The following is a 17979-nucleotide window of genomic DNA, read 5'->3' as shown; positions in this document are numbered from 1 at the left end:
AATATTTTAGACTTAATAAATGCTATCAATAAAATTAAACTAAACACTCATAATATTTTAGGTAACATTTATGCCAACATTTTTAAACCAGCATATATGTGAAATCTCAAATGTTTTGCCTACGGACTATCTCGTCCTAATCACATGCGATGACAGTAATGGTGCGTTTGGTACGAGGGTAATGGGGTGTAATAGTTACAAGGGTAATTAAATTTTAAGTTTACTTGTGTTTGTTATGTCAGTATAACTTTTATTCCTGTAATAAATTTTAGTAATTGAGCTTATTTTTTACACATAAAGTTTACTAGTGGGGGGACCTGGGTAATAAAAAGTAATGAGAAGTTTTACTCCAACCTATTACCCCCTTAAATAAAAAATTCTAAAAGCCCATAAGTTGTATATACACATATATATTATATATATGTATATATATACACGTATATATTATATATTATATATGTATATATATATATATACATATATATATATACACACAGACACACACACATATAGATACACACACACACAAATATATATACACACACTCACATATATATATACACACACTCACATATGCACTGTCTGTGTGTATATACACACATATACATACACACACATATGCACTGTCTGTGTATATATATACATATATATATATATGTATCTATATATATATAATACACATACATATATACATATACACAGACAGTGCATGCACTGTCTGTGTATGTGTGTGTATTATATATATACATACATATTTTATATATATATATATATAAATATAAATATATAAATATTATATATATATATATATAATGTCGGGCTTGGGTCGGGCTCGGGCTGAGCCAAAATTGGCCTGAGGTGTCTGGCTTCAGGTTGGGCTGACCCAAAAAATGGAGCTCATGCCCGCCCAAGGGGTCGGGCAGGGCCGAGCTTGAACCTAGGCACACGGGCCCAATAATGACCCCCTACTATTGTGTTACGTCTTTGTCATGGATTTGAATGTTATCAGATTATTTTGTTGAAATTGTTAACAATTGTTATTATATATATATATGTCTGGCTGTGTGTATATATATGCATATGTATCTATATTTTTAAAATTTTGGTACATGATAGTCGTAACAATAAAAAACATAATCTCACTTTTTTCTAGTTTGGTTCATTACAATAATAACAAACAATGGTAATGGTATTACACTAGTAATGTATAGTCGTAACAAACAAGAGTAATGAATACTTGGGTAAATTTTACCCTTCTTTACCAAACAAGGGTAACACTTATTCTCCATAATTATTATTACCCTTGTAACATTTACATGGATAACAAATTATACCACTAAATTCTTACCCTCTTACCAAACGCACCCTAAGTATGACTGATAGACTATTAAGGGTTGATAATGGTGTTTACTTGCAAATGATATGTCAAACACATGGATTATGACTAATCAAAACCCACACATGTGGGTCAAGTTTGGTACATGCAATGCGAATTATTTCTTACACGTGGCAAAATATAGGTTAAGAGTTTGAAATTTCATTTGCACACTATCGTGGCCATCTGTAGATTTGACAGGACCAGATAAGTATATCTATTGGAAATACAATTTCTTCTGACAAATTACATGGAAATACAATTTCTGGGACACCTTGTGAACCGGGGGTGGTGAGTAGGCTGCTATTAAAAAAAATAGCCGTCATTTTTTTCATTATTTTTTGATATCAGTAATTTCTTAAAATTTTTAAAAAATAATAAATGATAATTTAAATATGAATGATTTTGAATTTAATGTTGTATTTTTGTGGATTAAAAATTAAATTAATTAAAGAAAATGAGTGAAAAATCTGAGTGGTTCTAAATCATTGGTGCAAAGCGTGTAATATGTTTTTTTTAAAGATATAATAATTAAATACATGAACCAAGGGTCAAAATATTACATACGTCCTATTTATTATTTTTAAAATTACAAAAAATTTATGGTAGAATGAAGGATCAAGAAAAGTAATGAATTATGATAACTTGTTGGAACTCCATAGTTATTGATTTGGAATGTGGGAATCCACCAAGCCCCCAAGAATCATTGCAACCGGACTTTTGGCTCAGTTCATTGTACAAGTCTTTAACCTTGATTGGTTTCTTTTGTTAAATTATGACCATTTAATTCATAATCAAAATATTTCAAAAAAAAATCCATAATCAAAGAAAAAGCATGCCCTTTTAGTGGGTTTCTGTATCTATATTGATTAGGCTTTTTCATAACATGTAGTAAAGTAAATCTTTCTAACGAGTTTGTGCCATAAAAAAAAATCTTTCTAAAGATTCTCATTGAAAGTAATTTTTTTTTTATAAGCAAAGTAAAATTATTTTCTAACTGATCCTGTACTTTTCAAATTTGACACTCAAACCCTCTCCCATTGATACCGCTAGGATAGGGGCTTCAATTTCGGGCTCCAATGTCGACTCCAATTCTCTATCAAAACTATGTTAAATCATGAATTAAAATATTTGATCTAGTATTTTGGTGTTCATAATATTATAATATAATAGATTTTGAGAAAAAGATACTAAATTTTAAACCTTACACACTAAAAATTAAACCCTAAATCCTAAACACTAATTTCTAACTCTTAAACTCTAATATGTCATTTCCACACAAAAAAAAAATCATGATTTAACATGATTTTTTGGGGAGAATTAGTGTCGGAATTGGAGCTCTCATTCTGAGACCACGTCTATCCAAATTCTATCATTTGATTGAGGAATATGCATGTGATTGAGAGTTATTTGGGTGGTTGTGATAGCCTTATCGTTGTTATCTGGTTTTTACCATGATTGTGTTCGTGACACACTATCGTGAGACGTGATCATTGTATGGGATTATATCCCCTTTTCTGTTACTTACGTGATGATACGGGTATTTGAGCATCACAGCCTTTGATTGTGGATCCAGACTATCGTGTGCTACTGTCATGTCCCACATCGGAAGATGTGGGCGTGCCAATGCAGTACTTAAGTGGGAGGGCCTTCCTTCCCTAATAGCCAAGGTTTTAGTGGGGCACAGCCCACTGGACCTTGGTTACAACCGGCCCACGGGTAGGTGGGCAGGCCATGCGTGGGTAGGAGAGGGCCCTTGCTTTATATGGGTATCGGTTGGGCCTTGGTTGTTAGGGGAGGGGTACAAGGATCATAACATTTGGTGTTTTCATTGAGAGTCCAATGCCCTCAACTTGGGGCTGGTGGACTGCCAGAGGGGCCGGCCATGGTGCATGACCAACGTGGATGTTGGTCTTGAAGGGGAGGGTATTGTCATGTCCCACATCGGAAGATGTGGGCGTGTCAATGCAGTACTTAAGTGGGAGAGCCTTCCTTCCCTAATAGCCAAGGTTTTAGTGGGGCACAGCCCACTGGACTTTGGTTACAACCGGCCCATGGGCAGGTGGGTAGCCCTTGCTTTAGGTGGATATCGGTTGGGCCTTGGTTGTTATGGGAGGGGTACAAGGGTCATAACAGCTACCTATTGGTTTTGGATGATTTTATGGCACCATGCGCATGGATTGTGATGTGTGTCACTGTATATGTATATTTACATGTTTAATTGTTTATATATATGAATTATCAAGATTTTTGCATAGAATTTATATATTTGAGATATTTTAATAATTCCACATATCCCTCCAAAACGGGTACTAACAGTACAATGTGTGTGTTTAGCTAGGTTTATTGCTGTGTGTGTGTTTGTTCAAAAAACTAAATAATGTTTAGTACGGTGTGTGTATTTCCAAAATTATTAGGTGTTCCACTTAAAAACTTGGGTCAAAAATATCACATCGGTTTATTCAAGTGTGTGTAGTATATAAATCTAATAAACCAAACATCTTTTAACCCTTAGGGACGGTGTTTAGTTAGCTAGGTTTATTCCTGTGTGTTTGTTAGAAAAACAGTACAGATCCCACCTTTCTTTTTTTTTGGGTGGGATTTAGAAAACTCCCTAAAAGTCATGCGACATTTTAAAAAATTTATTGAAAAAAAATAGAAAGAAACAATTGAGTGGGAGAGCAGCCGTGCAAGTTATAGGTTTCGAAGTGGTGGGTAAAGGGGGAGAATTTTTGGGGGATGGGCCCTCTCTACCATACGTGGTCACCAAAGACAATAAAGAACTGGATCGCCACACGTGCACTCATTTTGACAATTATAGTCCCCAAACAAATCCCAACCTTTCTTCGTAAACCCATACTTTATAATTAATTAATTATTAACCACTGTTCCTCCTGTTTTCCATTTTACTAAACTGCCCTCTCAATCTTCCACAACCTCTGGACCCTAATTTGGATTGGATTTCAGACATATCTAATTGACCAAATCTTGATTGGTTTGAATCCGGACAAGTAAATCGAACAATAATTTTAATTCGGATTAGGGTCCGGACAAATAAACCAAACAAGATTTATATGTTTGGATTCTAACTCAATTTTATACCAGACAAAAATTTTGTGTATGAACTTAAATTTCGAACTTACAATTTATGTCCAAATTTGATTTAGTCCGGGTTGAACAAATGTGGTCATCTGAATCGAACGGTAACTTTTGCCATCCCTACATACAACGCAAATAAAAGGTAATCACTAGGGTAGAGAAGTAAATTCAGAGTGAGCGCTTCGTACTTAATATTAACTATTATGCCACCAAAAAGTCTGGGTCTTCGATAATCACAGAGAAATCAAAAATAATTATCCTTTGCCGTGTTTGACCTCAAAAGCGTCCTCCGCTCAATTTTAATTTTATTTTAGTTTTAGTTTTAATTTTAATTTTTTTCCTCCGAATTAATTATGGATGCGTATATGTTTAGATTTATGTGCAGACAGTGAAACAGAGAGAGATGGAGAGTAAGAGATTTCAGAGATTTTGAATTTGTTTTTTGTTTCATTTCGTTGTTTTTAGTTTTGGCTTCCTCTCTAAGTAACAGAACAATCGTTGGTTTCTCTGATTTTCTCTCCAATTCAATTTTCTCGAGAAAATTCTAACTTTTTTTCCCGAGAAATAGAAGGTGTTTATTTGTTAAGAGAGAGAGAGGAGTTGGTGGAGATGAGAGGTGTGACTGGAGACTCGAGAGCTGTGGACAACACTTTTGAGACTATAAACGCGGCTGCGTCTGCGATCGCATCAGCTGAGAATCGTGTTCCTCAAGCTACGGTTCAGGTAAACTCATTTTTGATCCGTCGATCTCTGTTGAATTCATTTCCATGGATTTGATCAGGTTAATTTTGTATTACTTGTGTTGAATTTTGTGAGATTGTATTCGAGATCTGTTAAGTGTTTTTTTTCCTCTTCTTATGGATGATTTTCGTGCGAGTTCAGCTACCATTTGTTTCCATTTTTGGAGTGCCTCTCATAATTTTTTTAGCACAATTTATTTTCAATGGACAGGAAATCTTTAACTAAATTTCGTGTTTTTTTTATGCAGTTTTGTTTAACCGTTGACTCATTAACCCTTGTCAGTTTCAAAGTTTTTTGCTTTATGATGTTAGCCTTGTAAACAAATGATTGCTTTCTCTTGTTAGACACTGATGTTGAACCTTTAGAATTGGGGAACAGATTTGTTCTGGTTTGTGAAAGCATTATGGAGTAATTGATCTCTAAATTTTGTGATAGTGAAATGAGCTCTTGATCCGTGAGGTGATCCCTCCTAGATTATTGTATTTTTGCCTCCATTATGGTCAATAGCAGAGATAGTGAACCATGGCAAGTCTTGATTGTTCTCAGAGACGTAGCGAAACTGGACATCATTTGCATACATATTAATTTCTAATTGCAATTTGAAGAGTTGGTGGTATGTTGTTTTCTCTTCTTTTTTTTTTTTTCCTGACACAACCATACAGTGGAATTTTCTTTTCAAACTGCAAGTATATTATTCTTATTCTTCTTATTATTTTATATTTTTTGCAAAGAAAATCTGAATTACATGAGGTATCTTTTGGCCGAAGGTCTCAATGGGTAAACGTCTTTTATTTTATTTGATTGCTGAGCAAGAAGAACTAAGAGGTGTGGTATCTGATTTTCTCAGAAGGATTCGTTATGACTTATGAGGCAGTTGACAGTTGCAAAATTTTCTTATAACTAAGTATGAAGCTGTAATAAACTTGTGGACAGGACAGCTTGTAAAATAAGACAATATAATTAAAGTTACACATGAAATTTGATAAACTGTTCGCAATACATCTTTAGTTGATTATTTAAAGCTATTTAAAAAAAGTAATTTTCATTCATTTAACTAAGCACACGAGAACCAGTAAAAACATAGGTGAGCCATTGGATAGTAAACGACTGCGATGATAAATCTGTTTTGGACCATTTGTTGTGTCAGATACGGCTTTACACCAATTGTCCATTTTTTTCTTGCTCTGCAGCTTTTCTTGTCTGTAAAAGTGGTCTGTGATCACGAAGGCATGAAATTATGGAAAGGCATAGTTTGCTTACAGATGAACATGGAATCCAAATAGATATTTTTCAGAAGCTAATTAGGTTTTTATACCATACACTTATCTGATATGAAAGATTCCTGTTTTGTCAGATTACAATATTCATGGTGAGTTCCCTTTTCACTAGCATCATAAGCTTACTTGCTATTGTAATTGTGCAATTATGGTACCAAACTACTTGACCCTTCAATGCTTGGCTGGTTTTGCATATCCTGATCTTTTCTATAATACCCTTGGTTGCATATTTTGTTGTAAAAAATGACGAGGCTTCAGTTGACAACTTATGTAATCTCTATTTTCACTAATTGATGGACAATTTTCTGTTGGTTTTGTGAGAACGGTTTCACTTCATTGATATTAATGATCAGTTATCTGATGTTTGTCAGTTACATCAAAGGACCTTATATAGGTTCCTTAGTTGATTTGGTTTTTTCATGCTTTTGGTGAATTGCAGAAGAGAAGATGGGGGAGCTGCTGGAGCATATACTGGTGTTTTGGGTTTCATAAGCACAGACAGCGAATTGGGCATGCTGTCCTTGTGCCTGAAAGTACAGCTCCAAGAAACGATGCTCCTCCATCTGAAAATCCAACCCAAACAACTGTTGTCATACTTCCCTTTGTTGCACCTCCATCCTCTCCTGCATCCTTCCTGCAATCGGAACCTCCTTCTGCAACTCAATCTCCTGCTGGCATGGTATCCTTTAATTCTATTTCTGCCAATATGTACTCTCCTGGTGGACCATCTTCCATTTTTGCAATTGGGCCTTACGCACATGAAACCCAGTTAGTATCCCCGCCAGTCTTCTCAACATTCACCACTGAACCATCAACTGCTCCTTTCACTCCTCCTCCCGAATCTGTTCACTTGACTACTCCATCCTCGCCCGAGGTGCCATTTGCACAGCTTCTTGACCCTAGTCTCCGGAATCTTGAGGCTTGGCAGAGATTTCCATTCTCCCAGTATGAATTTCAGTCATATCACCTTTACCCTGGAAGCCCCATTGGTCAACTTATCTCACCTAGCTCAGGCATTTCTTCTGGCACCTCGTCTCCTTTCCCTGATGGTGAATTTGCTTCTGGTGGTCTTCAATTTCTTGAGTTCAAGAGAGGTGACCCTCCCAAGCTGTTGAATCTTGATAAACCGTCCGCCCGTGATTGGAGATCATATCGAGGTTCTGGTGGCATGACCCCTGATGCTGTAAGACCTGTATCTCGCCATGGCTTTCTTCTTGATCGTCAGCTTTCTGATCTCGCATTGCACCTGCATTCAGACAATGGATCCCGCAGTGTTCACACTGTTGCTGGTCATAGAGTCTCATTTGAGTTAACTGCTGAAAATGTTGTAAAATGTGTAGAAATGAGGCCAGCGATGTTTGTTAAAGCTCTGTCAGAAGCACCAGGGAATCAAAACCCTCTCCTAGATGAAGAAAATTCTGGTCAGCTGGTGAATAGTTATGAATTTCGTGTAGGAGAAACATCCAACGAGACGCCTGAGAAAGCTCCTGAGGATGGGTTAAAGGCACAACATCAGAAGCATCGATCTATTACCCTTGGCTCTGTCAAAGAATTCAACTTTGACAATACAGATGGAGGAGATTTTCCTAAGACTAGTATTGGTTCTGACTGGTGGGCGAATGAGAAGGTTGTTGGAAAGGAGGATGGTACTAAGGATTGGTCTTTCTTCCCGACGATACAACCAGGTGTTAGCTAACTATAATGTTTTACTGCTGCCCTGCCATCCTGCTTGTAGAGTTCGTGGCAGGGTCTTGGTCCGTAGGGTGTCCAAAGCAATTGCTAAGACTCTAGCAGCAGACTTGATTAGTGAAATAATGAGCCGATCTAAGGGAAGCACTGATTTAGGCCGACTGGTATACAAAGGTTTTTCTTCTTTACAATAACTTTGTGACCTCATCAGAAGGGATAAAATAGGAAAGAATGTTCAGACTAGATGGGTAGTGTATTATTTTGATTCAAATACAGGTTAATAGTACGTTTTAGTTGTCTATATCTTCAGATGGTGCAAAATCTCTTTGGCTGATTGATAATAATAATAGTTTTCATTAGCTAATGAAAACTCATTTGTCTATATATTTCTTGCATTTGTGGATTCTTTGGAGGCTGAGTGTAAATACAAAAGAACTTTTTGTTTGTAGCTAAGGTGACAGGAACCAACAGAACAGGTTGCTTTGGACCCTTAATCCCTTATACATTGGCAATTTGGCATTAAAACTTGGGTTAACAATCATTTTTGTGGTGGGTTTATGCACTCAGGCTGATTTTCCTTTCTTTTAGTTTCTCTTTGCTCGTGTAGCTTTACATATGGGGAAAAAAAAATTAGTTTAGGTCGTATGTCGGGCTAGGCTAGGTTTTTACTCAACTTGGGGAAAAAATTGTGCCAATTTGCATTAGATTAGGCTCCATTATTATCGGGCAGGACAAGCCGGATCGGGCTCAAATTTGATGTCACAAATTCAAAACTAGCTAGAAATTTAGGTCCGAGTCCTTTTCTTTGCAAAATTGTTAGGGATCTGTAGTAACCGGTTTTCGTCCGGCCAAAAATACAAAACTATAAAAAAATATAAATATAAATATAAAAACAAAAAAACAAAAAAGATAAAGTGGTGGAAAGGTAAAAAAAAGGAGAGGAGAAAAAGGGGAAGGAAATCGGTGGAAAAGGAGAAGAAAAGGAGAGAAAAGGTAGGGGAGAAAGAGAGAAAAAGTAGGGGGAAATTGGGTAAATAAAAAAGAAAAAAAAGAAGAAAAGAAAAAAGAGGAGGCCAAGAAAAGGAGGAGAAAAGGGAGGAAGAAGGGAGGAGAGGAGGAAAAAAAAAGAGGAGAACCTGGAGAAGAAAGGAGAGAGTTCGAGAGAAGAAAAGGGGTGTGGTTTCATCTCTTTGAAAAGGTTAGCTCGCACATATCCCTATCATTATTGATTCTATTCCTCTGGTTCTATTTATGCATGTTCGCAGTCAATTTCTAAAACTATGATGCATTTTTCGGACTCTGTTTCTGAGATGGTAATGGTGTGCACAGGCTTCTATCATGCTTTGTTTTTATGAATATGGCTCCGTTTTAAACCTGGTTCACATCATTGGTTTGTGTCGAGGATAAGTAACCGAGATGCTGCATCATTGGTCTGTGTGTGTGCATATATATATGGTGTACGGGTATATGTATATATAATGTGTGTGTGTAAGTTCCAGGTGCATGTGTGTGTATATATATATATATGGTGTATATATAGGTGTGTATATAAGTGTGCCTCTGTGTGTGTGCATATATATATGGTGTACGTGTATATGTATATATAATGTGTGTGTGTAAGTTCCAGGTGTATATGTGTGTATATATATGTATATATATATATATATATATGGTGTATATATAGCGTGTGTGTATATATGTGTGTCTGTGTATGTGTATATATGTACAGTGTGCATATATATGTATATGTGTGGTGTGTATGTATATATATATGGCGGGTGCATTTGTGTGTGTATATGCGTACAGTATGTGTATATATACTGTGGTATATCTATGTGTTTGGTCTACAGTGTATATGTATATGTCGTGTGTGTGTGGGTATGTGCGTACAATAAGTGTGTGTATATTTATGTGTAGATGGTGTATATATATATATATGTATATATATATATGTATACAGTGTTGCATATATATATATTGTGAGCATGTGTGTGTATTATATGGTGGGTGTGTGCATGCGTACATACAGCGTGTGTATATATATATATATGGATTGTATATGTGTTTGTATATGTATATATTCCAGTTTGTATATTTGTATATATGTGTTTATGTATGCATATTTATAATGTATATGGACTTAATTTGATTTGAGTTTTTATGACGTTGGATCCCATTTGACCATTCTTGTGTTTGTGTTGGTGTTTGTTGGGCTTGGATCGGGCTTGTGACCGCATGGGCCGAAGGGCAACTTAGAGGATTTGGGCCGGATTTGAGCAATGGGTCTCAAGGGCAATATTGGGTTTTTGTACATTTGTATAAATTTCGTTTTTGTCACGTATCCTTGTAAAATGTAAATCTTTGTAATAGTATAGTGGAAAATAGTGGAAATGCATACATAAATGTTTAGGGTGCTAGAAGCATATAGACATTAGGAGATGATTTTGTGAATGATGATTGCATTAGAATGCATGCTTAGGATTTTGATTTTTCACACCATGCCATGATGCTTAGACGTATGCTAGGATTATTTGAATGTCATGAAAATAAATGCAACGCGTTAGTCATTGGATTAATCCAAGCCGTCTCACATTAATAAAACACATCAAGATTAAATTATGGAATCCTTATGTTTTGATTAAATACCAAAGAGCCTTCAAGATATTGGGGTTCCATGGGCATTCATTGAAAACATTTGGATTTCGTGGATCCGGAAAGCAAATGTGTTTTTAGGGATTAGGAGAATTTATTTACGGACTCAACGGTGGGTTTAAAGATATTTGACCCATTCAATGAGCCATAAATGGATTCTTTCTTTTCTCATGAAGAACATAATTGTGAGTAAGACTTAAATTAAATATTTCTTGATTGTGGGCCCTTTTGGTACATCAACCAAGTCTTCAAAAAATCCTTCTTCAAAAATATCCAAACCCACTCCAAGTGGTGCTTTATCCAATCTTTGGCCAAGCCGGGAATGGCCCCAATGATCCCGTGCAGCCCCTTTTTCCAAATATCCAAACCCACTCCAAGTGGTGTTTTCTCCAATCCTTGGCCAAGCCGGGAATGGCCCCAATGATCCCGTGCACCTTGTCCTCCAAACCACTCCAAGTGGATTTTTCATTTACATTCCAATAAGACCCATCAAAATGGGATTTTCAAAAACAAATTAGAGCCAAATAGGAAAACATTTAAAGGTAACCGATTTCGGGAGTTGTGGGGTGCCTAACACCTTCCCCATGCTCAATAGACCCCCTTGCCCATTTTTCTCGCAGACCAGAATGGATGTCCAATTGCATCCCTAAAAATCAATTGGTGGCGACTTCATTGTTTTTCAAGCCGGTTGCTTCAGCTGGCGACTTCACTGGGGAATGTTGGTTGTTGTACCAAAGGGGTCGGGCCTTTTTGTTAGTGTTTTCCTATTTGGTTGATTTGTTTATTTTGTTGTACATTTTTCTTTCAACATTTTGAGGAATCTAATGTGTTTGTTCATGATTGTAGATAAAATAACAGGTTTTTGGTTTGATAAAATTTGAGTGTTTATTGAGGATATGGTATGATTCCCCCGCACACACATCACTATTCACATGCACACAAATGGCCCATAAAAACTGGGTCCTACTAGTGATTAGTGAGGGTTGATCTTTGCTTTTGATGGATTTTGTCCTCACGTAAGCAAGGAAAGACATCCTCCTGGATTGACGTCCCTTCAAGATATTGGGGGATGGGTTCCACTTCCAGATATGGGGTGTGAACTAACCTGATCCAGTGGCCTCTCGCGTAGCCGCGCTATAGTTAGATATGCCACCCATATGCACATTACATAACCCTAGATCCGGTTCAAGACCTTCAGAAATTGGTAGGAACCTGATTTTGTTAGGAACAATGGGGGATTCTCCTATCCTTAACTCTATTTATTTCCTGTACATTTAAATACCATGTACCTTTATTCCTCATTTACATGTTTATATGTACTTGATACATACCTGTATATATATATATTCATCAAACCATACATGTACATGTCTTATACACTTGCCATGAATATGTTAGCCTAGGTTATGATACTTGCCATACGTGTCCATATATGCTTGCATGTTTGTTAATCACTCATACATGTTCATACATATCTTATATTCATCCTTTTCATGCCCCCATGCATTCACTAGGCACATTCTTTGCAATTGGACAAGAGGATGTTTGCGGAAGCAGTGATAGGAACCAGTGACATAAGACGAGACAACCCGTGGGAAACTAGAGATGTGTTGGAGAAATTGCAGGCAGAACTCGGAGATAGTTTAAAAGACGATTTACCATTGGGAATTGTTCGGAAGACACAGTTTCAAGAACAGGCACCACCAGGGTTAGCACAGTTTTGGGAGGCACAAAGTGATGGAGCACGCAGTAATTTTGGGAAAATTTACGGACGTATTGGGCATCTATTAACTGTCAAAACACCGGTAACTCTTCTTCAGGCTGCTATGCATTTCTGGGACCCTGCATATCGCTGCTTTACTTTCAATACAACAGATTTGTCTCCTTTATTAGAAGAATATGGGCAGTTGTTGGGATATGATCCACATGTGAACAAGGTTTATAATCCGGAGGAAGTTACTGATGGAAGGAAGATTGTTCACCGTCTTTTACAGATAGAGCATACCAGGACTCCTGGAAAGGATAAAGGTAATATTTGGGTGTTTCCAATTGACAGGCTTGTGGGTTTCGCTCAGGGGAGGTTTGCAACTCCGGAAGGGCAGATGGCTTTTGCCCTTGCAGTGTATGGAGCAGTGTTATTTCCTTGTGCAGGAGGATATGTAGAAAAGAACGTGATTAAATTGGTTCACCTTGTCAAGTATGGTACCAATCCAATACCTGCAATGTTATGCGAGACAATCCGGTCCCTTAATCATTGTCGCATTCAAGGAGAAGGCAACTTTCGGGGGTGTTCGCAATTATTAGGACTCTGGTTGGTGAGTCACTTAAAGTACCCAAAAAGAATTGGAGCTCCGATGATTGTATTTGAAGATCATACCCGGATGCTTAGAGATCCCATTCAGAATTTCAAGATGGCCGAGATGCAATCTAATGTACCAGCTGTTGACGTGTGGAGACAATTCCTAGAGGAATTAGAACCGAAGGAGACATTTGATCGAGCAACATGGTACAAGCCCAAAGGTTTGCTTTACAGATGTGGTAATTACAACTGGGTGCCTTTGGTGGGACCATGGGGAGGTACCAGTCAAGCACCTGCAATGTTCTTGCGTCAAGAGGCTGGCAATTTATGCACGCCAATTACACATGGCTTGTGGGAGTTTGAATTCGCGCATGGAGATGAGAAGGCGAAATATCTGTCTCACCAAGTGTTAGAAGCATGGAAAAGGACCCACATAATGGAGCGCGGAAGGCTTACTGCAGACCCGGAAGGGAAGTATCGATACGTGCAATGGCTCCAAGGAAGGAAGAAGACTATCACCCAGTGTCATAGCTTTGTTAGCATGAAAAAGAAAGAGACGATACCTGGTGGAAATGAAAATTCAGGTCTGGAAATACCATCAAATGAGCTTGAGGAAGCAGTAGACACCTTGATTGCTGAAGAGGTAGAAACAGCTCAGAATTCCTGGAGAGAAAAGTATAACAGATATAAGAACAAATGCAAAAAACTGAAATAGAAGGTCCATGGGGAGAGGGAAGCCCGAGAAGTAGAAAAAGGACGGTTTGATGCACTGAAGGAAAAGTTCTCGAAGCTACAGAAGAAGATGAAGAAAAGAAAAGAGAAGGATGCAGCAAAACATTGTAGGACACAAGCAGAACTTCAAGAAATGCAGGAGCATATTCAGAGGCTAAATGAAGAACTTGCATCTCGGAAGGAGGACGCTTATCAACTGCAATTGCAGATGTATGTAGACAAAGAAGAGCAGAGAAGAATAGAAGCTGAGAAGAATAGATTGACAGACCAGATGAATGAGATGCTTGAAGAGAACCAGCAACAGATGGAAATGATCACAACTTTAAGGGAACAGAATGATTATTTTCATTCAATGCTGGAGGAGGTCCAACAGGAGCATACAAGTACCAAATTCAAAGTAAGGTTGATGATGAGTCGCTTGATGACCCTATCAGAATGGGCTGAGGTTTATGAACGACGTCTGCAGAAGTTGAGTTCCAATCCTATTTTGGAAACGCCAGAGTTGACACAGATATGGACATTTTTGGAAAATTTGAAAAGTGACTTACAGGAGCTTCAGAGGAGGTTGGATGCAATCCAAGCAGGAGGTGCTGTTATGGTTGAAATTCCGGTTGTTCAAGTGGATTGAATCAAATGTTTCTTCTTGTATGCTTTTAATGAATGAAATGAATAAAAGAAGACAACCTTGTTTTAATCCTCTTGTCCAATTACAAAGAAATCTAGGAAGCACATAAACCCACAATCATGCATATGCATAGTTAACAGATCTGATTAACTAATAAATGTTTCTTTCATCTTGAAGGTGGCACATAAGAAAGAAAAAGCACCAATTCATTCATATCACCGTCATCCTTATCGTACCAGACTACAGTTGCGAATTGCTAGAACGATGGAGAACGAACAGCAGAAAGAGCTGATCCAGAAGCAGAGCCAGGAAATTACAGATCTGAAAGAACAAATGGCTATGTTGATTACTCAGATGTCGCAGCTTATGAAAGGAAAAGCAGTTGTAGAAAGTTCAGCACAGAAAGGAGAGCCCCTGCTTCAGCTTTATGACAACGCGGCAATGAACTTCTCAGGAAGTGCGCCGGTAGTTGGGCCAGCCCGGGATGGTGGATTTCCATCAGTGGATTGCCAGCAGAAAACATATGTCATGCCCGTAGAGGCTAAAGGGGAGCAAGGAAGAGGTCTTACTATGGAGCAATACAAAAGGATGGAGAAATGGATGAATTCAATGGAAGGATTTGGGCCTGTTGGCGCTTTAAGTCCCCATAAGTTATGTCTGGTGAAGGATTTGATCATTCCTCCTGACTTCAAGCTTCCGGCTTTTACTCTCTTTGATGGTACTAGAATCCCTCTAGATCATCTGACCATGTATTGTCGGAGGATGCAGCCATATGTTCATGATGAAAAGATATTGATTCACTTTTTCCAGGAAAGTTTGACGGGGAGTGCAACTCGGTGGTTTACAAGCTTAGATCCGTCTACTGTTGAGACCTGGGAGGATCTGGCTAACTTATTCCTTAAGAAGTACGAGCATAACATGGAGAAGGTCCCTACCATCTATGATCTTCAGTGTACTGTCATGAAGGAAGGAGAAAGTTTTCGGGATTGGGCCCATAGATGGAGAGACTTAGCATCCCAGATGCACCCTCCATTGGCGGAACAAGATCTGGTTAATGCATTCATTGACGCACTTCGAGAGCCTTATACTTCAAAAATTGCTGGAGGGGGCCATGCAGGTTTAGGAGAAATGATTCGAGCAGGGGAACGTATTGAGAGATGCATGCAAAGAGGAAATATTAGCATTAGCGTCCCGATGCTTGAGAAACCAGAGTATCAGAAGGGAGGGAAGATGAAGAAGAAGGAAAACGAGGTGCATACCGTTAATTATAGCAGCAATCCCACTTATGGGTCTCCCACTTCTGATTACAGGCCGCGAAGCAATGCTCCCAGGCTGTCTAGTCCATATAACCACCACCTAAACTCAAATTCCTACCCGCCACCTCAGCATTCTTATCGACCACCTCAACAGACTTACCAACCACATCAGCAAGCTTATCGACCACCTTAGCAAGCTTACCAACCACCCCGCCAAAATTACCAAAACTTTGAAAATAACCCTAGACCCCGAAGGCAGATAGAGCAGTTCGCTCCGATACCCATGACTTATGCCCAATGTTATGACAAGTTATTGTCTAATTCAGCTATTGCACCTATCCCGGGAGGAGGACCCCAGAATCCACCTTATCCTCATTGGTACAACCCTGAGGTGACGTGCGCCTATCACGGGGATTCGCCTGGACATTCAATTGAAAATTGTCTGACCTTCAAGAGAATTGTGCAAAATATGGTCAATTCTGGATGGTTGAATTTTGATGGGATCAGGAAGCCCGATGTGACCACTAATCCTTTGCCGGATCATGGCAATGGCGGTACCAATCCTGTTGAGGGTTCAGGTGAGTTTAGGAGGAAAATTGCAGAGGTAACTATGTCTTTGAGTTTGGTGTTGGATGCTTTGGAAAATGAAGGAATTATTAAAAGAGAGGAGTTGGACTTGACGTTGAGATACGATGGTTATGATGAGTTGAAGACTTGTGAATTTCACAAAGGCGTTGAGGGACATTCTCTGGAGAATTGTTTTCAATTTCAAGCAAAGGTGCAAGATTTGATTGATAGCAAGAAAGTAGTATTTGGTGTGAAGTCAGGGTGCCTGAATGCAGTCAATGTTATTGGGGATGAATTCTATAAAGGACCAAGGCCTGGTGGGAGGACGAAGCCAATTGTTTTGCAGTACTTTTTAGAAGATCAACCGTTTGTCAAAGGTCCACATCCTTCAAAGCCTTCTTACGTAAGTGATAAGGCTGTTCCGTGGGTATACGAGAAAAATGATCTTGAGGTTGCTGTGGATAATATCTCAGGGGTGAGTAGGATAACCCGAACTGGACGGGTTTATTCTCGAGAGGAGTCAGGTGACCCAATGTCAGGAGCGGAAGCTGAAAGGAAAAGGAAGGGCAAGGACGTTGTAGGAGCGGAAGAGAATTTGAAAGATTTGAAGAAAGATCATATTGTATGTGAGGAAATTAAGAAAGCAGTGACTGATGGAGAAATTCAGGAGTTTCTGAAGATTGTCCGTCAAAGCGAATATATGATTGTAGACCAGTTGAAAAAGACCCCAGCAAAGATTTCCATCTTAGAATTAATCATGAGTTCGGAGCCACACCGTAAAGTGTTGTTGAGAATGTTGAATCAGGCCTATGTGCCAGAAAAGATACCGACATAATCTTTTGACGGGATCATCGGAAATGTGCTCGCAACTCACTTATTATCATTTACTGAAGAGGAGATTCCAGATGAAGGGATGGGCCATAACAAGGCGTTGCATATTTCTGCCATGTGTAGGGGTTTTGAAGTGGCGAGTATCTTGATTGACAACGGATCGTCGTTGAATATCCTACCAAAGGAGACTTTTGATAGGCTGCCAATTGATAAATCATATTTGAAGCAAGTACTGGTGGTGGCTAAAGCCTTCGATGGAACCAGGAAGGAGATAATGGGGGAGATTGAGGTCCCTCTGGAGATCGCAAATGTCACATTCAATGTCCCCTTTATGGTGATGGATATATCGCCTACTTACAGTTGCTTGTTAGGGAGGCCATGGATTCATACTGCTGGGGCAGTACCGTCGTCTTTACATCAGAATCTCAAATTCGCTCATGGAGGGAGAGTCTACATTGTTAAAGGCCAGTCGGAATGGATGGTGGCTAGCATTTCAAACTCACTCCATATCGATGCGCCCCTGCAGGGGATTGAAAGCTCCTTCCAGTCCTTTGAAATTGCTACTGCCAGTTTTGTGAAGGAGGAGCAGCTTCTGGTGCAGCCCCGTTTATCAAAAGTGGCTAAGTTTATTGGAAGAATTATGTTGAAGATGGGATTCCGACCAGGAGGAGGTTTAGGCAAAAAGGAACAGGGGATAAAGAAGCCAATAGCTGTACTGAAACAGGCTGAGGGCTGGGGGCTTGGGTATAAGCCCAGTAGAACTGATAAGGTCCAGGCCCAAGCTGAGAAACAGGCAAGGCGAATCGCTCGTTTTGAGGGTCGAGAGCTGAATATTC

General features: G+C 38.8%; 1 protein-coding gene across 1 annotated transcript; it reads left to right on the top strand.

Moving 5' to 3' along the window:
- Positions 1–4725: 4725 nt before the first annotated feature.
- On the top strand, positions 4726–8565 carry LOC119987468. The gene is made up of 2 exons (XM_038832393.1): positions 4726–5197; positions 6932–8565. The coding sequence occupies exons 1-2, from the start codon at positions 5084–5086 to the stop codon at positions 8186–8188; spliced, it is 1371 nt and encodes a 456-aa protein (XP_038688321.1). The 5' UTR covers positions 4726–5083; the 3' UTR covers positions 8189–8565.
- The last annotated feature ends 9414 nt before the right edge of the window (positions 8566–17979 follow it).

This window comes from Tripterygium wilfordii, chromosome 20 (assembly GCF_013401445.1).
Source record: "Tripterygium wilfordii isolate XIE 37 chromosome 20, ASM1340144v1, whole genome shotgun sequence".
NCBI classification, from domain to species: domain Eukaryota; kingdom Viridiplantae; phylum Streptophyta; class Magnoliopsida; order Celastrales; family Celastraceae; genus Tripterygium; species Tripterygium wilfordii.
Note: the sequence above shows the minus strand (reverse complement) of the source record. Positions and strands in the feature narration are given on the sequence as shown.